Genomic DNA, 25,926 nt, shown 5'->3' with positions numbered 1-25,926 from the left:
TTCCATGAACAACAAATGATCTCATGCAAAATGCGAGCTCCTCTTTTCCATAAAACTAAATTATATTGAGCTACAAAAAGATCATAAACGTCTATTAGACTCACATGCCATATCCTGTGTGTAAGGAATAGACAGAAATGTACGTTCCTCTCCACTAAATCCCTGAAGTATGCCAACATTCATTACAAAACATACAAAAGTATAGCAGTCAGTCATGAGAAACACTGAAACAATGTTTAATAACAAACATGAGGGTGATCTGAATTTACATTTTTCCCTTTAAAGTAGCCATAAAGTAGCTATTATTTGGGACATTAAGGGCCATATCATACACCCGACACAAGTGTTTATCGCTAGTTTCTAAAGAGCACAGTTATCATTTTCAGGTCCAGTGTCACATTGTTTAAATAGCAAATGCATTTGCACCCATTTGTGCGCCCATTGGTTTTTCTATACTGAAAAGAAGTGTGTTCAGGCGCATTGTTGGCGCGTTATATGCACGTATAAATGAGAAAACAATGCGTGTTTGCTTATTACAAACATGGACAGCACACAAATTGAAAATTAAAATTAAAAGATTAAATTAAGTAAAGTACATATTTTAACGTGTTTGCAATTGTTGTTTTAAACTTTAGAGACGTTTGTGAATGACGGTTGCACACCGGTCTGTTATTGTGTTGACATCTCACAAAGCGAAACATGATTGGTTGCTTTACATGTCAGTTTTGGTGGTCCTTGGCCAAAGCTGCCATGGTTCCCACAAGACTAACCAGGACCATACAGTGGACTTTCTCTTTAGCAATATCATCATTTGATGATACAATGCTTTAAATGAGAGAAAAATACTCTAAAGTTTAGTTAAGGTGGCAAAACATTGATTAGACATCTAAAATAAAAACAAAACACAGATTAAAATGTTTTTGATCACAACAAGGACTCTGATGTCATCTGAAATAATAAATAAATAAATAAAACATCACTTACATAATCTGAGTCGGCTTTGGAGTCGTAGTACTGGATGTCGTTTTCCTGAAATTAAACAGAAACAGAAATATTAAATGGCATTTGCTCATAATTACTACATTTTTCTTTCCACTGATTTAAGGATTTGTTGCAGGTACATGAAATCGCATTTGGTTATTTAGGCACAAGATGATGACTGCTTATGGATAAATTACACATCTAGTCACAAAGCATAAAGATTTATTTGTTAAATGAGATGTTATATAAAGCATAACCGCTTTAACTTTTTGAGTGTACTCGCTTCACTCGTGCCTGAAAGCTGCGCATGAAATTCTAGTCATCAAGACATTCATGTGGAAATTTGCGTCATGGGAGGGGCTTCTGCGACTCCGTTCGCTTCCTGTAATCATGTCACTACTAGAGCAAGCTCCTGATTGGTTAACGCGGTGCGTTTTTCCACCAAAGTTCAAATATTTCAACTCACGCGCTTGCCGCAGGAGCGCTCAATTCGCGCTATTCTCGCAAACTACACACGAGAATGAGGTGGAATCGCGTCTACCGCGCCACACTAAAGCCTCATTCGCGCCGCGAGACCTCCAGACGTGCGTCAACGCGTCTTTACATTTACTTAAAATTGAAATCACTCGCACTTGACACCTCTAACGCGGCTGGTCTGAATGCAGCATAAGAGTGCCGTGTAATAAATATTTATAATATTTGATAATCGCCCCGACCAGGACTGAAACCCACTGGCTTTTGTTACAAGTATTATTTTTATGTTGGTGTGTGTAATTGATATTTTCTAATCATTTCTTGGTATGCTAACTTTAATTATTGCACTGTAACTTGTTTTTTTCCGCAAAATTCAATGCAGAATTCCAAATGTATGTATATTTACTTGATCACTTTACTTTCATTACATTTCATCACGCACCTGCCTATGTTCTAAACTGAGTGAAAATGTTTCACAAGTTTAATATTAGAAAACTATAAAGCAGTGTTTCTCCAAAATATAAGACACGACTGTGACGGAACGACTCGAAATAGACCAGCCGATGTTCCGAAATATCAGGATGTAATTTGTCACGTTTTTGTGACAAACAGTACAAAGGATCCAAATGTTACAGAAATGAGCAATGTTTTGGCTGTGAATGGCGCCGTTTGGAATCACAGACAGACGGGCTTTCATTCTGCATGGATAAACATCAGCGTGCTGAAGTATCTCTAAGCAGACCGGGGATGTAATGTTGCACCGTATGACTGATTGTTGCGTAGGACTGTTTAAACTGGTTTAGAGCGGCATATTCGTCTCTCTTAACACCAGCATGCTGACATGCATTTCTCCAGGGGTCTGCTCTCCTCCCTCTTTCCATTTCCTGTTTGTAAGGCGAACACCATCTCAAGGGGTAAAACGTGGCAACCTTTCTGTGCCAAAATCTCTCTCATATTTTTTTTTCTTTTTAAAGTGAGACTGTTTGTGTAGTTATGTATTATAGTATGCATGACCTAGTTGACCTACTACATTTGCCAAAATTTGCAGCAAACCTGTATTTCATAGATAGAGAAAATGTACTCGTTCTCCATCCATTCTTGTTCTATTCTTCTGTCTCCTTAGAGCCAATACAAATGAAGCAGATGCCAATGTCACCGTGACGACAGCAGCATCTGAGCTGGTCGCAAGGGAAGAACGGTCAAAAACGCTGACACATCCACACAACTGTGCAACTCGCACAAGCATAGTCGCAAAGGCACACAAGGAGTGGCGGCATTCTCCTGGGACACTGTCTGAGAGAGGACGATCAACAGATATAGAGACCGAAATAGAGCGAGAGAGAGTATGCAATTCCTTTAAATCAAAAAGGCAGCCAATCGTGAGCAATGACCCCTCAGTCAGACCTCTCTGGGTCTCTCCGGACAGACAGAACCACAATCTCAAGCTTTTTAATTCCCCACGAATCCCAAACGCATACCAACATACCTGTTGTCAGACGCCATCCAATGACAGAGAGTTATTTTAACCTAAAGCTGATTTTATCAGATTTTATACGTTACACAAGACAATTATTGTGATTACGTCTCAAGCTAAATTAATAAATATTGTTAGTAGTAATATGTTTGGATATAGTCATGCCTTTTTAGAAAGGTCATATAGGTAGACTTCTGCTCAAGGTGATGGAACAATGTGCTAAATAGAACAAGAATATAATGCTGATATGACTTCATATACATAATTCATTTTCTAAAACTAAAATATAAATGTGTATTAAGTAATTTTCTAAAAAAAAAAAATCTCCTCATATCCTGATAGCAAGCCCTATGGGAAATGTATTTTTGTAAATATATATTGCCTGTGGAAGGTGTAAGGCGATGGAGGATGAGGAGGTGTGGCTTTGGACGGTGATTTGGAGGAAGGGTGGTACCGTATGCCTTCAATGCTATCAGGCTAAAGTTAGCATTAGCACTGACTCCACCTTTAAACTGACCAAGAAATAACTTGACCTTGAAAAGTATATCATAGAGATTAAATTATATAAAAATTTTCCACAGAAACCAATAGCCGATTTTTCAGACTGATATCTACCGATACTAATCGTTTGGTGGTTATATTAACTTGCATTAACAAAATTCTAAAGATTACAATTCCTGAATGTTATACATTCATACAACGACCCTTAACTCTTTCCCTGCCATTGACGAGTTAACTCATCAATTAAGAGAAATCGCTTCCCTGCCAATGACAAGCATTTCCGGCAATTTTTAATACCGCTGTTATTCACCAGGTGGATATAAAACACTGAAATATCGGCCTGGGGCAAACAGCTGTATGTCCGTGTATGTTTTGAAGATGACTCTGAATCTGATCTCTACCAAAAGTCCTTCACAAAAATTTTATTATCTCAGCTTTTTGCTCAAAATTAGGTGTTTTTAAAGAAACCTACCCATATTTGATAGGTGATAAAAAGATTTAAAAAAAATATTTTTTATATATATATATATCCAGTAGCTGAGTTCGTCTTTCTGTAGCTCAACTGTTAGAGCAATGTGTTAGCAACACAAAAGTCATGGGTTCGATTCCGAAGAAAACACATACAGAATGAATCACCCTTAAAGTAAAGTTCTGTATAATGACCTTCAATAGTGCAAAGGTCACGTGACCTCAGATAAGCAAACACTAAAGGTGAGGAAGTTAAATATGAGAGAGAGAGAGAGAGAGAGAGAGAGAGAGAGAGAGAGAGAGAGAGAGAGAGAGAGAGAGAGAGAGAGAGAGAGAGAGAGAGAGAGAGAGATAGAGACTGACGGTGTGTGTGTGTGTGTGTCAGGCTATTAATAGACTTTCTCTGCAGAGACAATTTCTAGTAAAGTGTGTGTGTGTATCTGATAAACACAAACATCAGAAGTGTGGTCTTGTGTAGCATGTAAGCATAAGACATCCACCCTAATACACCTGTGCACAACATACAGGTCTCATGCACCTGTCACATTGACCAGACACTGATGGTGTAACACAGACAGTCAGCATAATGCCAAATCCCATAACCCTTGTGTGGCCCTGCGGTAAGGATCTGAATCATATGGCTTAATAAGTTTAATTCGTGAACAACATGTTTCACATGATAAATGATTCTGTATTCAGCACAATATTGTATTCTTTGTGAAACATACGAGTTATAAATGAGGTAAAGCTGCCCTTAGTGAACTACATGCCTGTGTGATGCCGACTGCCCTGCAGCTTTAGACTCTGTTTTTAATGTTTACATTTCTCAAAAGTGTGCACTGAATAAAAAAGACTTTCTCTGGATTTACTATCTCAATTAAAGCACAAAGAGAGCACAGGGACAGACACTTTAAATAAATATATGTGATAAACTGACTGCACTTCAGAAACTTCACAGGTCACTTTATTGGTGATAATAATCAATGCCCATCAATACCCACAGCTCCCCTAAAACTCTGTCCCCACCCTTTCAAAAAATGTGCTTTTTGTTTTTAACCATGGATTTTGGTGTATTGATTACCATTGGCCAAACCAGTGTTTTACTATAGTAACTATGATTTAACCACGGTCATTCTGTCGTATTTTGTACAAAAACCATGGCTAATTTTCGTAAGGGGTGTTTAAAGTTTAATTGTCAATTATTTAACATCCTGAATCTAGACAGTCTAGATAGTTTATCTAGACTGCTCATCTGTCTGTAGTATCTTTGAATGACAGCTACGCAAAGAGATTTCTTTTGTTGTGTGATGGTTATAGCAGTTCCTGAACTGTTGTGATGTCCAGCAGAAATCTAAATTTGGCATTACATCAAACAAAACTAAAATACACATGAGGAGCTCAGATGCAAAAGCCGCTAAATGCCACCTTCGTAAAAAATGAGATTATGATATAAACCGAATGCTCTCGGCACGTATCAAATACTTCATTTCAAATCCACTTAATCTCGCTCTCAGGCCATTGAGAAATACAGGTTTGCATTTACTAAAAAGATGAGATAATTACAAATATCAAATGACAAACTAAAACATATGAAAGATTGGATTGTGAAAAGAGGTCTTTTCCCATACACTGTGTCTTGGTTACATCAGTAGGAACTTTATTTTCAGTGGTGGATAAAGTAATCATATTTTAATGAAAGAAGGGAACAAACTTAGTTTTTTCTTAAGCAATAACATGTGCTTATGAATCATGAACCATAATCCAGGGACATATATAAAAGAAAAGAAAAAATAATAATAGATCTTATTTACAGATAAGAGAGAGAGAGAGAGTTGAAGCGGCCAGAGGGTTTGGCTCCTCATTATAATACGACCTCAATTCCAAGGCTTTTAAACGATTACCGAGCGTTTGAGCTGCATGCACATGTTCATGTTATTGCCAATAAACAAATACACAGCTAGATTAAAAAGCTAAAATAGGCAGCACTAATTCGGATGCAGTGAATGGCAATTTCGATGCGTAGTGCATCAGTCTTGATTCAGCCTCATTCAACCACGTGTTAAAAGCCAAAACATACCACTCCAACATATGATGCAAAAACAAAAGAAAGAAACAAGACAGACAGACAGAAAATTATTTAACTTACAAAAAAAAGAAAAGAAAACACACAAAGTGTCCGGCAAGATGAAATTTGCATTGGCTGCTTGTTAAGTAGAGTATTAAATGATGTTTTTTAACTGGCTTTCAAAGCACACAATGACTTTATTCATACAATTCTGTTTGTCAAAATATGCTTCAAATTGTAGTTGCTGTTGTGACACAGGTACGTTTACATGCAACCAAATAATCCGATTGTAATCGTATTGATAAAAAGCCATCATGTAAACACTTTAATCAATACGATTGAGGTTTATCTGATGCTAATTTCAATCGTATTGAGAGGGCTGGTGTAGTCCGATCTGTGTTCCGATCATCAGGAGAAAATTATGCATGTAAACGCATAAATCACAGTATTTTCTCAATCGGATGCAAAATAAAATGAACTTGACAAGAGATGCTGTGCGCTGGGTTGCCAAGTCTTCTGCTTTTTGACAAAGTTCAGATTTGGGCTGAATTATTTTTTTTTTCTGAGAGTTTAAGTTGAAAAGATTTCATTGATTTGTTATTAGTATTTGGGATGTGAATAGTCATTGGAATGCTTTTGGGCTAGTTTTGAATGTCATTGGGCTGGTTTTGTTATGCGAATCTGGTAACCTTGAATGTACGCATGCACAGACATTTAGATCGGATTATATAAAATGTAGATTATAACACAAGATTATAAAATATATAACATTTTATCAGATTGCAATGTTTAGGATATGTAAACTGTATTGTCGTAACCTGCGATCGAATAAATGTAATCGTATTGACACAATTTTGTGCATGTAAACATGGCCACTGTAACATAGGGCTGCACGATTATGACAAAAATCATAATTGTTGATTATTCACCTTGATTATATTTGCCGATTAATAGATTTTACATTAAAGTTTTGAAATGTTTTATAAGTTTCTATAAAGCAGTTCCATGGTAAATTATATAATGTAAATCACAAATAACTATGGTAGTTATGTTGTTAGTAAAAAATCCAAAATAAATGGCTAAAGGACACCTTATCAATTTTAAAATCTTTGATTCCCCACTGCCCAAACATACTGGCAAAACACACAGAAATGAGCACAAATGGACAGCTTTAATTGAGGCATTTGGCCATTATGTAATTGTTTCACCTGTAATTGTAATCCCGTTTAATTGTGCAGCCCTTCGTAACATGGCAGTGATTGTAGTCATCATGCCCCAAATTGTCTGAAATCATTTGCCTATAAGGTGCACTCAATAACTTTTTGATGGTCGACTTGGACCTACAGTAGCAACAAAGCATTACGCAAAGTTTTCAGTAAGTTTTCTCTTCATTAATCTCTATTCACTTTTCTGTTGCAAATATGTCTAATAAAATGTGGCTTACCATGATAAAGTGAGCACTGACGAAAAAAATATGAAGAATATATTAATATATATATATATACACTGAGGTAATGCAATACATACTCACATACTCAAGGTAATTATTTAAAGCATGTAATTTAACAGCATTATTACATGCCATGCAAAAAAGTCTTTCAAGTCTATATCAAGTGGTTCAGTCTTGATTTAAAACCATATTATTTAAAATTGCTATCCTTTATTTTTCCTCCTGAATCTCATTACCTGCTGTTCTTATACTTTCTTTCTTTCTCATTTCTCTTCCCTCTCTCCTTTTGTCCCTTTTCTGTTCCCTGTCAGATCATTTCACCTAAAGGCGGCACGATCAGACTGTGAATATTCCAATCCTGCGATAAGCCGAGGGGATGCTGTCCTGTTGCATTGTGGGTAATACGGTTCTCTATTGTTTTCTGAAAGGGTTCCTCTGAGGAGTCTGTGTCTAGCGCCAGATAAAATCGTAGCATTGGCACACACACACAGCCTGATAATAGGGCAATTCACCACAAATCCAAACGTCTACAAACATGCACACACGCGTGCTTAAACAGATCAGCGGAGGGCTTTAATACAGACAAATGCAAATATTTTTTACAAAGGGTTTTGTGGTTGCTAAGGTGTAACAGGTTGTGCCAGGCCATTGCTTTGAAGTTTGGTGCCAGTTATCCCTTACAAAAATTAACCATGGTTTACAGTTAAAATAAAAAAAAACATGGTTACAATAGTTAAACCACCACAAAATAACCACAATGTAAAAAAATGCAGCATGAAGTTAAAACAACTTGGTTATGCAAGTCAATTCAACCTACTCTTTTAAGTTTTGACTTGTGATTGACATAACTTATAAAAATAAGTTGAAATTGTTTAACTTAATTTGTTAAGTTAAAGTAACAAAAATATGTTGATTTGATATCATTCTTGAAGTGCATGGTTTTGTAAAAAAAATAATTGCAACTTAAATAAACCTATGAGCACTAAAAATACTGAATGCTGCTAGCAAACACCACTAATAAACAAGCCACGACTCTGTTTGAAGAGAATTGAAGAAGATCTCTTGTCTCGTCCCCCTCTATTTCAGCACTTCTCATCTTACATTTGTTCGCCTTTTCCCCTCTTTCTGTCCTTTTTTTAATATCTTTTTTCAATGAGCGCTTTTCCAAGAGAGAGCTGAAGAGCCGCTGGCCCTCTTCAGAGCGGCCCTGAGAGCGGCCAATCAGCAATCAGCGGCCGCCGTGATAACCCTGTTATTTGCGACCCTGTAATCATTTCCATCAGAACGCAGCAATGTCCATAAAATCTGCAGACAACATTCAAATCACATGCGAGCTTTTAGAGAGCATCGAGTCAAGGACGCAGAGAAAGAGAAAAAAAGAGAGAGAGAGAGAGAGTTTGAAGTATACAGATGAATATCAGTGCAGACCAGTGTTGGGAACGTTACTTTAAAAAAGTAATTAGTTATAGTTACTAATTACTTCTCAAAAATAGTAACTGAGTTAGTAACTGCGTTACATTATTATAAAAGTAATTAATTACCAGGAAAAGTAATTACTGCGTTACTTAAAAAAATCTAATATTTCAAATAACTTGAATACCCCTTACAAATTAAATATGTTAAATGACTAAAATTAATACTAAAGAGAAATCACACATTTTTTGGCAGCATGTGACGATTTGAGGTGCTTTATTAGATCAGAATTACTTGCCACAGACGTGGAGAGACTTTTTCTTCATGGGCATAAGTTGCACATTACACAAACATTATTGCCTTTCACCTCAACAATGGAAAAGTAGTGCTTTATACTTCGTGTTTGCGATCGCTACCTTTGAGCTTGTTGTACTTGCCATCACCCTGTCGCCGGTGTTTTCGGAGTGATTGATGCGCGATGCCCGGGCTGCCTGTCAGTGCTTTGAGATGGGGCACAGTCATCAGCAGCACCGCTGCTCGTTGAGAAGAGAAAACGACGCGTATTTTCATGTCAGTCTACAAATGTCTCCAACCACGTCAGAAAAGATAGCTAGATTTGTCCTATAAAGTCGCTAAAGTGATAGAAAGTTGCTAAATCTAGCGACAAAGTGACAAAGTTGCTCAGACTTTTTGACACTGCTTGCTTGCTCAGACTCTTAGTCGGACTGTGCGAGTGGGCGTGCCTGTTTGTGAACTCTGCCTCTGGTTGGCTAACGTTGGAGACTAAGCCAATCACCATCAGCTATGTGGTTCTCCCACCCCCTCTAACACACAGACACACCAATCAGCATCAGTTATGTTTCTCCCAACACACACACAAGAGAAAATCAGTGTTTGGCTGAGAGAGTGAGCATACGCGGGTGAAAATCACTACAGTTAGATCAATTTTAGTAACGCGCAGCATTTTAATGTCAGTAACGATAACGGCGTTATAACGGGGGAAACAGTAATTTATTTGATTACTCGTTACTGAAAAAAATAACGCAGTTACTAACGCCAATTACTTATAACGCCGTTATTCCCATCACTGGTGCAGACATAGTGGATGTACAATCGACCACTTAATGCACGAATGCATCAACCAGAGCAACGCACCTTTACATGCATACCCACAATGAAAATAGCCTGGTAATATTCCCCAGGGATATAATTTACAATTGAAAGGTGTGATGGTGCTCAAAACGTCCGGCAACATCCAATGGGAGAAACTGTTATCTGTCATACGAGTGCAAACATATTTACGCACAGGACAGCTGCTGGTGAAATGGCCAGTCAAAACAGTTTTCTCTTGAGTGCTGTCCGTTTTTATGCTGTCTACCAGTAGGAGCCAAGAAAAGGCAATCATTTTAAATGATCCAAAGAGCAAAAGCAATATCCATACAAGAAATGCCAGATAAATAATGTTTCATTAACAGAGGTTTGTAGTTTACAAGAAGCAACGGTGAGAAAATTGTTGTTTTATTCGGCTCAGCGTAAAACTTTGCCGGATGATAAAAGAAATAGTGCTTGGTGCGTAAAAAAAACACATCCCAAGTCTGTGCTTTTCCACCTGATAAACAAAGTGCTCTTGCAAACGCAAGTAAAGATTTCCTCTTTAAAACTACTGCTTATGCTGAAGTTTCAAACGTGCAGTAAATGATTGCAGTGCTTGAATCAACGCTGCATCGACTCTCTAACTAACTGTGAAATAAAGTACTGATTGTTTCCCAATTACTTTATGCTAACAGAAGCCGGAGATGACCACCATGTGGAAATTCACTTTAGTTAAGGAGTATCGAATTTGCAGAAATGATTTTTGCAGAAAATATTATGTTTGCAATGTAATGCGCAACTTATTGACTGTTTACTGCTTGTTATTTTATAGACAGTATGGTTATGATTTCAAAAAGTAATGTGCCACATCACATGACACATCTGTGCCTATTTACTGTACCTTTTTTCATAGGTGAATGTCTGTTGAAAACGAATGCAAAACTGGTATGGAAAGATTACAATTAAATACCGCATCTAATATACGTTCTGGTTGATTTGTTACAATAGGGGAAAAAATCATGTTGTGTGCTTTAGTTGTAAACTGCACATTTTGGAAATAGGTTGCACTTGATTTGCCAAAACATAATGAATGTTTCTAAACTGCTTTCTGTCTTCCATGGCTTGGACAAACAGAGTCTTAGACGTACACAAGTTTTTTGCTTATTCGTTAAAAGAAATCTGTGTCCACACAAATGCAAAAACTAGGTATGAAGGGCTGTTAATAGCATGCCAGACCAACAAATGCTGATATATTGATAACCGTAAAGCCATGTTGGCCAATCAGAAGCCATTGCAAAGTTTTCCCTCAGCACATCACAGCCAAAAAAACTCCGGATTCACCGTCTACATTACAACGCTAAAACCAATCTACAAAAATCTTCACCCTGGCAGGAGTTTAATAAAAAAAAAAAAACTAGGGCTGCTAAAAGATTAATCGCATACAAGTTTATTAAAACTTAATAAAAATAAAAGTTTATTATATATATATATATATATATATATATATATATATATATATATATAAATCCTAAAGGATTATTAGGAACACCTGTTCAATTTCTTATTAATGCAATTATCTAATAAACCAATCACATGGCAGTTGCTTCAATGCATTTAGGGGTGTGGTCCTGTTCAAGACAGTCTTCTGAACTCCAAACTGAATGTCAGAATGGGAATGAAAGGTGATTTAAGCAATTTTAAGCGTGGCATGGTTGTTGGTGACAGACGGGCCAGTCTGAGTATTTTACAATCTGCTCAGTTACTGGGATTTTCACGCACAACCATTTCTAGGGTTTACAAAGAATGCTGTGAAAAGGGAGAAACATCCAGTATACGGCAGTCCTGTGGGCGAAAATGCCTTGTTGATGCTAGAGGTCAGAGGAGAAAGGGCCGACTGATTCAAGCTGATAGAAGAGCAATTTTGACTGAAATAACCACTCGTTACAACCGAGGTATGCAGCAAAGCATTTGTGAAGCCACAACACGCACAACCTTGAGGCGGATGGGCTACAACAGCAGAAGACCCCACAGTGTACCACTCATCTCCACTACAAACAAATAGGAAAAAGAGGCTACAATTTGAACGAGCTCCGCAAAATTGGACAGTTGAAGACTTGAAAAATGTTGCTTGGTCTGATGAGTCTCGATTTCTGTTAATACAGTCAGAATTTGGCGTAAACAGAATGAGAACATGGATCCATTATGCCTTGTTACCACTGTGCAGGCTGGTGGTGTAATAGTGTGGGGGCACACTGTAGGCCCCTTAGTGCCAATTGGGTATCGTTTAAATGCCACGGCCTACCTGAGCATTGTTTCTGACCATGTCCATCCCTTTATAACCACCATGTACCCATCCTCTGATGGCTACTTCCAGCAGGATAATGCACCATGTCACAAAGTTCAAATCATTTTAAATTGGTTTCTTGAACATGACAATGAGTTCACTGTACTAGAATGGCCCCCACAGTCACCAGATCTTCGTGCCCTGGACTAGGTCTCACTTGTAAAAGAGGTTACAACCTCAATGTGACTTTCCTAGTTAAAAACAAAACAAAAAAAAAACATTGTGCATCCCACAAATCTCCATCAACTGCAAGATGCTATCAATATGGGCCAACTTTTCTAAACAATGCTTCCAGCACTTTGTTGAATCACTGCCACGTAGAATAAAGGCAGTTCTGAAGGCGAAAGAGGGTCAAACACAGTATTAGTATGGTGTTCCTAATAATCCTTTAGGTGAGTGTATATAAGAGCAATCGACCTTACTCCGATTATGCTTAATTAATGGATAACATGTAAATGTGCAAAACAGTTTTCTTTAATCGGGGGGAAAGGTAATAAACAGCTCAGGCAAAATCAAATTGGCATGTGTAGATTTCTGCCCATTATCCCAATTTTGCTGAAGTAAGCGTAAAGCAACACATAAAAGTTTGCTCACAACTAACCCAATAATGGCCTACAAAAATGTTCAATTTGCACAGGGAAGTATTTTAGCATAGAAAAGGTGATTTTCCAACAAATGCACTTTTATAATGCAATTTTAAAATGAGTATTTCTAAAGTGCTTCTTAACCCATCTAACCCCACCTCTTTCCACTTCACCTCCATTTTGTTCAGACACACACACACAGCAGAGAAAGAGAACGTGCCCTTCATGGGGTTTTAGCATGTGATGAGATGGCCCGTTGTCTTCTGGAGCGTGGAGAGGTGGATTTAGGAGGTATCGATCCGAATCTCGACTGTATGAAGAAATCAATGCAGGGGTTTTAGACACGGGGAGCACCCTCGCCCCACAGCCGTCTCCTTCATTCGGTCCTGCCCCACCATGCCGTGCGGGGGACTGCTCAGCTGTAAGAGCAACCGTAAACTCCTCGCAGTCTGGGAAATTTCATCCGATTTATATAGACCGTGCAATCATTTACAATTATGTTCTCGGGTGGAGGCCTTCTTACTAAAGCGACTCTCGAGAAGGTGCACATGTGGTATAAGTGGCAGTTACTAAAGCTGGTGGTGAGGGATACAAATCAAGCAATAAGACAAGACTGCAGGTGCCATGACAAATCCTTATGGCAATTGAAAAGATGATGCTAATACTATCACAAAGTGACACTCTTTCAGAAAGAAAGCACTTTAAGAGTTTGATAGTTTGTTGAACAGTATTAAAGATTCCAACGCTATCTCGTGGCAATATTTTACGAGGTGGCTCATTCGTATTAAAAGTGGGGTGCATGATCTCTGAAAGCCAATGTTGACATTTGATATCATCTAAACAAACACACCCCTACCCCAATAGAATCTGGACCTTCTTTTGATAGACCCGCCACATATACGCAACCCAGGCAACGATGTCGGTTAGTAGACACGCTCCTTACTGCTGATTGGCTACAAGTGTGTTTTGGTAGTCGGCCCGACCCCCTTTTCCAAAGTGTTTTTCAAAAATCATGCACCCTGTGTTATGTGGTGTAGGATGAACCCAAGTGCAGACAAAGATGAATGAACACTAATGACTTTATTAAGAACAAAACAGAAAACAAAACCCACGAGGGGGCAAAATAACATAAACAAGATACTTTAACAAAAGGAGAGAACACTAAACAAGACTAGGGGCTCTATTTTAACGATCTGAAACGCAAGTGCGAAGCGCAACGCGCAAGTGAGTTTGTGGGCGGATCTTGGGCGCTGTTGCTATTTTCCCGGCGTGAGAAATAACTCTTGCGCCGGGCGCAAATCAATAAGGGGTTGGTCTGAAGTAGGTTCATTATTCATAGGTGTGGTTTGGGCGTAACGTCAAATAAACCAATCAGAACGCTAGCCAACATTCCCTTTAAACGCAAGGGCGCAAGTTCCATGGCGGGTTGCTATTATTATGACGGATTTACCAGGCGCACGCCAGGAGCGGTTCACAGCCGAGGAGACCGACATCCTTGTACGGGGGAATCCCACGCTTGCCAGCATAAATCGGGCACGCCGTGTAACGGGAGGTGGATCTGCCTCAGGACTTGACGCCAGCAGAGGACATCGCTGCGTCCACCCTCACCGCTGAAAGGGTTTGGGGGCTTTGAAATCGGACCCAAGAAACGCAAGCAAGGTCCAACCCCAAAGTACTCTTACAAATCAAGTTCATATACATTAAGGTTTCTTATGAAAACATTTTAACTATTATTTACATAAAATAAACGTAATACAGCCACACAACAAAGTTATGAAAATATTTTAATCGTTATTTGCATGAGAATAAATAAAAACTATCACCACAATGCTCACCACTATGATTCCCCTTATCTCGTGTATTAATATTTTTAAGTGTAACAATTTATGATTTGCAAAAATAACTGTTGTATCTGTGTAGATTAGATAAGCAAAGTGTGTGCGCGTTGTGCAGGCTATACATTATGGTCAAGCATGCGCCCTTAAAATAGCATAATGAACCACGCGCAACGCGCCACTGACTTTAGACTTTTTTTTTTGGTTAGTAGCGCAATTGTTTTTTGAAACTGCAAAATAGCATAAGAGATGGTTTGCGCCGCAACACGCCTCCTTTTTGCGCTGAACCGCCCAGGGAGCGCAAGTTCATTCCCTAGTTTGCTGACGTGCATCTGTGGAGGGAAAAACCCCGCTGTGCGCCGGCGCAAAATACGAATGATACATGCGTCACTGACAAAGTCAATTGCGCTGGGTGCAAGATAGGGCCCTAGATCTTAATAGTGATGGTCGTTTTCGAAGCACTGCTTCATGAGGCTTCGAAACATTTACAAATCTTTTGTTTCGAATCAGTGGTTCGAAGCGTGTTTCAAACTGGCCCAAGTCACGTGATTTTAGCAAACGAGGCTTCATTACGTCATAACTGTTTCGAAACGTTTCGAAAATCCGACGATTCACCACTAGGGGGAGTTGATCACATGACCAGTGTCTAATATGTTTCGGTGAACTCGGGTCAGTTTTATTATAAAAGTTCATAAAACATTTATCCTTCTGACTAATTACACTGCCATTTTGTCTATTTATTGTTTATAGACAAATTTAATGACAAAAATGTGCATAATTAAAAGGGTAGTTAGTTTTAATGATTTGTTTGCCCTAAATAAAACAAAAAACACATAATACACTTTTAACTATGTCTTAATTAAGTTAAATAATTTTTTTAAACATATTTTAATAAAAATCTTGCTATTTTTTGTAAAAAAAAAAAGTCTAAAATGTTTGGCCATATCTGCTTTACACTATTTTGACCAGCAGGGGTCGCCAGCGTGTGTGCTGTTTCGAACTGCTTCGAAAAACTGAATCAATTTTCGAAGCAATTGGTTCATTTGATTCGAAGCTTCGAAAAGCTTCGTTTCTCCCATCACTAGATCTTAACTACACTTAACACTAGACAGGGTGACACTGAACAATAAACTAGACTAAATACAATAAACACTACTAGACTAGACTTCAACGACAATGTACTCACAGGTTTTAGGAACAATGCACAAGCACAGGACAACAAACACAAGGATCTTAAATAGAGGACAACTAATGAGGGCAACAGGTGACAGGAATTAAACAATAATGAGGAGGAAGACAAGGGAGCGGGGTAAAAGAGACAAGACACTGGGAACACGTGGTCTAGTAAATCAATACTAAGACCACGTGAACCCACAGAAAACATGGGTCTGTCATGATTCTGCCACAAGACTAGATTAAACAAAGGACAAGATGGCAGAACCATGACACCCTGCCTTTAATTCGTATGACCACATTCATACATTTTTGGCCGATTCTCCCTTTGCCCCATGATGTTGGTGTTAGGTGTGGGCTTTTGTTATTGTACTATTTTTGATAATCATACATTTTTGCATGAATAACTTTGTATAAACTGAATTCTACAAAAACATACTAAATAAATTAATAATAATTAATAACCAAACCTGCCCCTAAACCCAATGGCATAGGGGCAAAAGCAAACCAGAAAAAAAAAAAAAAAATTTGTTCATACAAATTCATAAAAATTAGCCCCCACTGTAAAATATATAAACTAGCAGCCTTTTTTTCTTGATTTCTCCTTGACTTTAATATGAACTCTCTTTGCATTTAGCGATCTGTTTAGCTGGATCCTGGTGAGAAGTGTCTGAGTATTTTGTAAGACTCGCTCACAGAAGGAGTGCAGAGGAGGCTGAAAGTGTTTCTACCTGGAGGAGAGACACTCCACTGAATTACAGCGACAACTCCAATCAGGATGCTAAAATTACAAAAGATGAAGGGTCACCACGGCAACCATTGGAGGCAGACAGTAAAGCAGGTGCGACTTCAGTACAAACCAAGTTTAAGTTGAAGGCATTAAATATTTTTCCCACAATGCTGCATTCCCGACAACTCGGATTTAGGATATTCCCCACTTGGAAATAATGCCTGGAATGGCGCTTTTATATATTAGGGCCGGGACTTAAACATTTTCAACGCATTTTAATCGCACTTATTTTTGCACCGCAGAACATTTCTCATTGGATGAGTTTCGGCAGACCGATTTTACTGGAGCACCAACTAGCGTTCATGACTTCAGACAACAACAAACCACAGTGAACATGAACGAAGAAGCTGATGAGATCGCTTTGGTTGGCCCCGTGGATGGAATTTTTTTAAATAAAAAACGAACGGATGGAAGCGTCGATAAGAGCATGGTTGTGTGTAAGCTATGCAACAAGGAATTTACATATCACCCGCAGCACATCGAGCCTCAAGTATCATCTCAATGCAAAACATATAGCAGCTAGCGTTGACGTTAGCCCGACTCCGGGTACAACGACTTGGTTGAACAAAAATAAACAATATTTTGTTGCTTAAGCTTATGTATTCACTCATTATTCATGGTATACTAAAAATCCATGTGAATTTCGATTAATTAATTACAAAGCCTCTAATTAATTAGATTATTTTTTTTAATCGAGTCCCGGCCCTAATATATATATATATATATATATATATATATATTTTTTTTTTCTTTTTTTTTTTTTTGAATAATGCAGAATAAAAACAGACTTGCACACTTTTGTATGATGCCAATATGTACTTACAGTTTATCACATGTAGGCTACTCAAAGCCATTTGCTAGAAAACAACAAAATTAACAAAAACAGCCTACTGAATGAAAAAAAAAATACAAATAAACTACCTCTGCAGTTTGCAGTATAGATTCTGTGCACAGGCTGTGTCCGAAATCTTTAAAGTTCTGCATTCAAAGGCATGATGCCATCAAGGCATGTCCAAATCCAATGTTTGGTTTGCTTCCTGTCTCCTATAATACCTTTATTGTCCTGTCCCACAATTCTATTCATGCGCGTACACAGGGAATGCCAGCAGCTTCAGTCCCACTCCTAGCCATTAGTGGTCAGCGTGATGCCACAGATGACATATACGTCCTTTTGGTGTGTATGATGATTGGTCGAGCTTGGTCGAGTCGAAAAAAATAAAATGGTGGCCAAGAAAGCAGCTGGAGCACAAATATATTTTTTTACTTTTTGCTCCTTTTAAATTGCATTTCTAGAGAGAAGTTATCAAATGTGGGAATATTTATCACAAAGGCGTGCTCTGTTTATAACAGAATTCCGTTATGCTGCCTAAGAAGGCTGTCTGAATGAGTTTTCTGAAGCTGCCTTTATGCCTCATGAGCAGTGTTGGGGGTAACACATTACAAGTAACACACATTACGTAATAATATACCTTTTCTGAAGTAACGAGTAAAGTAACGCATTACTTTATAAATGTACACATTAATATTTGAGTAACTTTTTAAAAAAGTAATGCTAGTTACTTTTCAGTTTAATTAATTTAATCTAAAAATAATAAAATTAAAAGTAATGTACTGAATTAAACTTATTTAACAAATTAACGTAGAATTACGCATTCTGTGCACCTGAGCGAGAACAGTTTGAGTCAGAAACGGAGATGGCAGGACAGAGATTGACATTTTTACAATCATTAAAACACCTGCAAAGCCTGAAAGAGATCAAGCCTTAGCTAAGTAAGAAAAATTTACGCAAAAGTAACTTAAAAGTAATGTAAGCATTACTTTCCATGAAAAGTAACTAAGTAACGCAATTAGTTACTTTTTGGGGCAGTAACATTCCCGCGGCGCAGAAGAGGCGTTCGGCGCGGAAGACGTGTTTCCGCCTCATTCGCGCGTGAAGCTCGCGCGAAAGGGGCGAATTGAGCGTTGTGCACGTTACGCGCGAATTGTGCTTTTGTGCATTTTGCGGTTCACGCGAATTTGCGGCTGAAGCCCGAGTTGAAAAATTTGAACTTTGGCGGAATTTGGCGCCGCGTTAACCAATCAGGAGCCTGCCTGCTGCTGTGGTGGCAGCCCCGCCCGGAGTCACTCACTCAACCAAGGCTTGATATTGTCCCTGCGCAGTCACCCAGAGCTATACGACACAAGTTCTTATTTCTATAGAGGAGACAGGAATAAAAAGGACCTCGCTTGGAAGAGTGTCAGTAAGGACTTTGGGCAACCTGGTAAGTTGTAATACACATTTCACTTTTGAGTCACGTGACGTTTATTGACCCGCGTCGTTTATTTTCCACCTATAGTAAGGTTATCAAATACAAACTGGTAACTCTCTCAATAAATGCACAGTCAACATAAGTCATCCTACAAACAGACAACAGACAAGAAGCGGAGTTTGCCTCTGACGCGCGTCAAATGCTTGCTTTTTCCGCGCATCTACTCCGCTCTACACGCGCGAATGCATCCAAATTGTTCAAGCGGCAAACCACATGCGGTAGACGCGATTTTGACGCCCAAAACGCGTTTGGTGTAAACTCAGCATTATGTTGTGTCTGAAACCACTCCACTCCCTATCTCCTATATAGTGTGCTATATTTGGTGTCCGCCATTTTGTAGTGGCGTCCGAAATCTGAGTGAACAACTTCATTCCCTAAATTCAATCACTACTTTTTTACCCACAATGCACTTTGAGGGTACATTCGATGTACACTCGCTCACTCACTATTTCCCATGATACAACAGGAGCAACGCGTAACTGGAATCAACTGAAGAATATTAACAGTAAACGCCACAAATTTACGTTTATACACTTATGTTAGTTTTTGTGGTAAGTTAATTTATACTTAATATATATAAAAAAACGAATTAAATGTGATTTTTTAATTTTTTTATTATACAATAAACATGACAAATGTGACAAACAGTAAGAAAGTAAATGTTACCGTTTCATGTTACAATCAATAAAGCCACACATGTGTTAAGGGTTTATGTTGAATATCTGTGAGATTCTTCCCCATATAGGGGACTCAATTGTCATTCCCTATATAGGGAATAGTAAATGAGTGAACGAGGGAGCGGTTTCAGACACAGCATCAGTTTTCAGACACAGCCTTCATCTATTAGTTCATGTCACCTGTGGCGTCACGCTGACCACTAATGGCTCGGAGAGGAACTGCAGCTGCTGGCAACTTCACCCTGCATGCAAGCAACCTCATCTGCACTATAATAAAAACAGTGTTTGAGATAATTGGCTCTTGAAAGAGGAACAAGAGTGCTGCTCTCTCTGCCTTCCCGTCTAAGTGGCTAAGGTCCATTAGCCATTGAATACATTACTGACCTCAGAGGACCATCTTTAAAGACCTTTAATCAAGAAAGTAGAGATATATAAAAACAACATCTCTTTAAGACACCATACATTTCACCTTCTTCTTGAGTATATAGACGTGCATCTGCATTCATTCTTTTTGATATATTCACTTTTCACATATGCTTTTCTTGTTGTTACTTTACAAACAACAAATTAATAAATACTGTGGTTAAATACAATGTTAAGTGTATGTGTACCGTGCGCGGACCTGTTTGTTTTTGAATCATGCATGGTAACATTAATGATGTCATACGCCGGTCTGCGTAGTTCAACATAACGTCAAACACTCACCCAGTCTTTACTACCACAGATGCTTGTAATGCTGACCAGACATCCAAATGTCGCCATAACCACAATAAATAAATAAATCAACATGATCATCGTTTTCGAGATCGATCATCGATGCCACATTCGAGCAATCGAGTACTCGTGCCCATTCCTACAGTACAGCTATTTTTTTACAGTGTAAACTATAACCTTTATGTAATTATAGTACAAAATGCTGCATATTTTATGCTTTTTTCTAATAATGTAAACATATTCAATACAAATATACATTAAGTTGTTTGAATATATATGACCCATACTATTATACCATTCTCAATGCATTATGGGAGAAGGCGATCGCTGCTGAGCTGTTCAGTTTCTATGGTTACCGTAACTTTTTTTAGCATTAAGGACAGGAAGTATCAATTTAATAAAGTATTTTAATTCTGTTGTAATTGATTATATCCGAGCAAGTCTACATCCCTAAACATTAACCTAAGTCATGTTGAAACACACACAGACGTGGAACTTGACAAATGCAATGTCAAAAGAATTGCTTCGAAATAATGCGACCCCCCCATCCTTCTTGTTTTATGATGAAAGGATTGATTGATTACAGAATGATGATTATAGCAAATGGCCTGGAAGATGGCTGTCTCTCTCTCTCTCTCTCTCTCTCTCTCTCTCTCTCTCACCATAGTAACCCATCTGTAGAGTGCCTCTCCTCTCTCCCGTAATGGCACAGCTATTAGCACTAATGCATTTCAAACATACTGTACTGCTGACACACTGCTGCCGAAAAGGCATCTCTCTCTCTCTCTCTCTCTCTCTCTCTCTCTCTCTCTTATTTTTGGGGCCTATCCTTCTTCCACAGCATCCATTCAAACACATCTAATCAGACAGACCTTGGTTTCCTTCCAGCTCTTTAAGTTTACATCGATCGATACGAGCACAGGTACACGTGTACCTGTCGCAGCTAATGTTTGTGCTCACTACAGGTGTAACTATAGTGAAGCATTCATTTTTAATAAACACAGCCATAGGCGCGGATTTCTTTTTCCGCCGGTGGGTGCTCGGCGGCACGTCATCACGCAATGCTTAGGTTGCATAGCAACGGCAGACGCTACGGGAGTGTCCAAGCGCTCTGTAAAGAATTAGGAAGGCAGCGCACGGTTTTCCACACAATTTTTAAAAGTTAAATGTGAGGCACCCCTTATTCAGCTTATTCATCAAAGCATTGTAGATTTTACAACTCATGAGATGCACCAATCAGAGAGGCTTCTGAATTTCGAATGCATTTTTATTTAAAATTAATTGAGCATATCTGTCAAGTGGGTGCCCGGCCATTTTGGTGTAATAATTTATAATTATTAGTCTATGCCCATAAATGCATTTGGCCAATTTTTTCCATCAAGATATATTTTATACTCAGCCCTGTCTCACGAAATTTCGTTATATAGTCACGTAATTTTTGTATTATTTTTTTGCGATATTATCATGAATTTCCACGTTTTTCGTGATCGTATAACGAATTCCTGTTTTTGTGTGATTATCACGTATTGGTTACTCAACTGTTTTGTCCTACTGTATTTTCTTACCATTGTTGCTTCGGTTTAGGGTAAGATTTACAGAAAATGACATCCCTACCCAAATCTAACCCTAACGCCAGGCGACATATAAAAAAATAAATGAGAAAAAATAGTATAAACCAACGTATAAAGTGACATTGTAATGCAAGCACCAAATCTAACCCTAAACCGAAGCGAAAATGGTTTAAAAATAGGAAAAAGCTGTTGAGTAACCAATACGTGATAATCACACGAAAATTCGTTATACGATCACGAAAAAATGCGGAAATTTGTGATAATATCATGAAAAAAGAAAAAAAAATTATGTGACTATATCACGAAACCTTGTGAGACTGGGTAGTTTATACTTTTTAGTAGCATTTTACAACACAAGCATTATGTTTTATGACAGTGTGGTCTTAAAGAGCACATGTTTCAATGCTAAAAACAACGTTATTTTGTGTATTTGGTATAATACAATGTTTTTTTTTTGCGTGGTTTGAAAGATTCGCTCACACTGCAATGTTAACAGGAGTTAAGTTACAGGCTGTGAGTCCAAGCGGGAGGAATTATGATAATATCGGTCTTGTCTTGGATCATTGGTGCTCTTTAAAGTAAAAAAAAATAGTCACATAACTAGCAAAAATATTAAAATTAAATCTGTTTATTATTATTAACCTTATTATAGTTGTTGTGATTGGTATTATTGTGATATACATATATTAGGGTTTGACTTTGATGTGTACAGTAGTTGATAAAACGTTTATTTTAAGTTGTGCTGCAGTAGTCAGCACACGAACAAGTTAACACAGATTTACCATAAACGTCCTACAATAAATCACAAAATAAAATAAAAGAGAGTTCTTTTGTTATCTGATCATTACACAGACAATCCCCTAAAAAACTAAAGTAAAATTGAAGCCAGCTACAATAAACCCAGAGAAACACAAGTAACGTGCATGAAATGGAGAATCATTATACCCTTTCAATTTCAAGACTAACGTTGTTGAAACCAATGGTGCTTGACAGGCAACTGTGTGCTCTTATCTTGTTATTTAAGAGATTTACACATCTAAATCTGACAAAGTCCTGCTTTATTCTGCCTAACAGTTTCTTTTCGACCGTGTTAAATACAGTATTACAGTACACAGCAAACAATACAACCCGAGTCGAGGGACTTGTAGTCTTTTGGTAGTCGTTGCGCTGACTGCACCGGTTAAAACCAGACAATCGCATTAATCAGCCAAGAAATAACTCTCAAAGCAATTGTGACAGAGAGGCCGGCTTAAATGACCTTGAGAAATAAGACGCAATAAAAGAATTTAACGACTATTTCACACGCTATTGCATTCAAATGGATTTAAAAGGCCGGCGCACGCAGCCTGAGCCCGGAGAGCTCGATACCGTAGTCAGACATGACAAACAGATCTTTCAGTACATGGATGGAGACAAAGCAGCCACAACAAATATAAAACCACAACAACACACTATCAGAAATATTAATAAAAACAAGCAATTAATGACCATTCACATTTAATAAGATTTGCCTTTCATTTAAAAGTTTGCAAGCTTTAAAGGGAGTTGTGTTACACATCACAGAAGCATCAATGGTAGCATCTAATAAATTTAATAATAATTTAAAACATTTTTGCATGTCTTCTGGTTTAAAATCTACATCGTGTCAACATCACAGATTGTGATGTGATGATGCAACGGTGTCTCATATTTATTCATGAGACTGAGTTCGTATGCAATGAAAAGACGATTCACCTAATTATTCATAACAGAATGTGTTGTGTTTTTATGACTGACACTTCATTTTTAGTGTGTAAGCGAGGTAGAGGTCAATTTATAATATTATTACAAAAAGTGGGTGTGCTTTCTCAGAGTCCGATCGACTCGGATATTACCCACAATGTTAAACAGATCCTGTACTCGGAGTAATAGATTGGATCCCGGCCCAGCTGATCTTTTAAAAATAGACCCGAACCCGTACGTGTCCCAAGTCGGGTCTTCCATGTAGACCTCAAATGCGATGGTCCACGTTAGAGGTCTTCGTGGGTCCACTTAGATCCGAAAACCCCGAGCGGGTTCAGGTCTAAAAGTTTCACATGTGCCTCGGAAACAGGTCGGGTATAATATTAGTGGCCACAGGTCTTGGGTTATTTTTGAATATATACGTGTTTGCCAAACGGACCAGAAAAGACCAGAACTATCTTGCATGTGTGCATCGAGTCCTTTCCCAACCCTTTATCTGTTTACTGAGAGCGTTTATGAAATTGTGTTAATTTTCGTTGAGCCAGACCTGTCAATCAATTTCGAATGCATATTTTAGTGGTTACCTTGGTGTTGTCCTCAGATAACAAATGAAAATAAATGGAGCAGTGGGCCAAATTTGTTGCGAGGCCACGAGGGTTTCTTTCTGTCTGACTGCTGCATGTGGGGCTGCAGACTGCACACATATCGGTGCCGTTTACATCTGGGTCCAGTCGGGTTTAAAAAATGCCACTGGGTTGGACTCGGGTCCAGTGGCAGCTCGTGACTGACTGTCAAAATAAGTGCCTGCTGCACACGCATCAAAACCGTTTATGATAAAAGAGACGCGTCTGCAGCAGGCACCTATTTTGACGTGACACGTGATGCACACAGGATCACTCGACGAACCACACACATAATGGGCTACATACATGTTGTGACGAACTTCGCATTGAGCACCCTCGAAAATAAAAAAGAAGTCATTGGCCACCACTACTCGGGTCAAATTCTTTGGGGTGTTTGTTTTGGGATGGGTCTTTCTAAAAAAAAAAAAAAGGATTTACGCACGTCAGGTTCAGGCAAAAAGTGATTCGGGTCTTTTCGAGTCAAGTACACTAATTTGTAAATTTTTACCATATTGTCCAGCCCTAAAATAGACTCAGGCAGATAGTTGGCCATCAACTACCAACACATCAAAATGTGTGCATGTCAACTATTTATTTTTTTGGGAAAGCTTCAAGAATTGGAGACAGTGGACTTTGGTCTTGTAGGTAGCTTGTAGGTAGCTTGTAGGTAGCTTGCATCTAGGCAAGGATGCAGCCGCGAGTTTTACCTGGTTTTCATTTTAAGTAAATATCCATTATATTACGTTTAATTTTTATTAAAAACTAAACTATACATTACAACCCATGGCTGGGTAACAACAACCCAGTATTGGGTCTTTTTTAACCTAGCTGTCAATATTTACCCAACACAAGTTTAAAACAACACATCTAAAGGCAATGCATTAATTAAATAATTTGTGCAAATTTGATTAATGTTAATACATTTTATGATAGCTCTTTTATTAGCACATTAAGATCCCGCACATAGAAATGTACTGCATAGTAGAAATAAATGGCAGCCATTAACATCTCCACTCTAAACGGTTTATGTAAAGTGGCTCGTGCACCATTATGACATTGAGAATACACACACGTTCAGTGGAGACAGGTAAAGGACAGATGCCGAGGACTTTCCGAACAGATGAGCTGTGTGCTTATCTATCACACCTGTCATGATAATTAAGTGTGTATGGCATCCGCGATGTCTGGCCATCAGGAGAAGCGCACTGGGGTAAAGTAATGTTGACTTGCACGATGAAGTACGAGCTGCCTCCACGGTCGCTACGGCAACAGCAGCCGGGTATTCTGGGAATCTGGGCCGATGATGTCACCTCCGTTAGCACAAAGCACAGATGGACTGAGGCAGGTACCGAACAAGAGGTTCATAAACACACGCAGACGGGCAGGTGTTCGTGTTGCAGCGCAGTTGGTCATGCATACATAAACATGCTTTTGCGGAAATACACTTAAGCACACAAAAAAAGTGTTGACGTAATAAAAGTTGTTTAATAATTGACTAATATACAAACACTCATGTCTAGTGAATGCATTTTTCTTATTTTGTTGGTCTTAAGATTTACAAGCTCTTAGTTTAGTTGGTAGAGCACTGCATTACAAAGACAGTTTGAACCCCAGGGAACACACATACTGATAAAATGTTTAAAGTATTAGTCAATTTTCTTAAAAA

At 38.4% G+C, this 25,926-nt stretch overlaps 1 protein-coding gene across 2 annotated transcripts in view; it reads right to left on the bottom strand.

Moving 5' to 3' along the window:
• The window catches only part of cacna2d2a (calcium channel, voltage-dependent, alpha 2/delta subunit 2a), a 231,598-nt gene that overhangs the window by 87,051 nt on the left and 118,621 nt on the right, over positions 1–25,926 (bottom strand). For both annotated transcript variants that reach the window (XM_065279542.2, XM_065279543.2), the window contains exon 5: positions 985–1,029. In XM_065279542.2, coding sequence (XP_065135614.2) covers positions 985–1,029 — 45 coding nt within the window. The remainder of the gene's footprint in view (positions 1–984; positions 1,030–25,926) is intronic.

This window comes from Paramisgurnus dabryanus, chromosome 7, assembly GCF_030506205.2.
Source record: "Paramisgurnus dabryanus chromosome 7, PD_genome_1.1, whole genome shotgun sequence".
Taxonomy (NCBI): Eukaryota; Metazoa; Chordata; class Actinopteri; order Cypriniformes; family Cobitidae; genus Paramisgurnus; species Paramisgurnus dabryanus.
The sequence above is the reverse complement of the archived record's forward strand: the minus strand, read 5'-3'. Positions and strand labels throughout refer to the sequence as shown.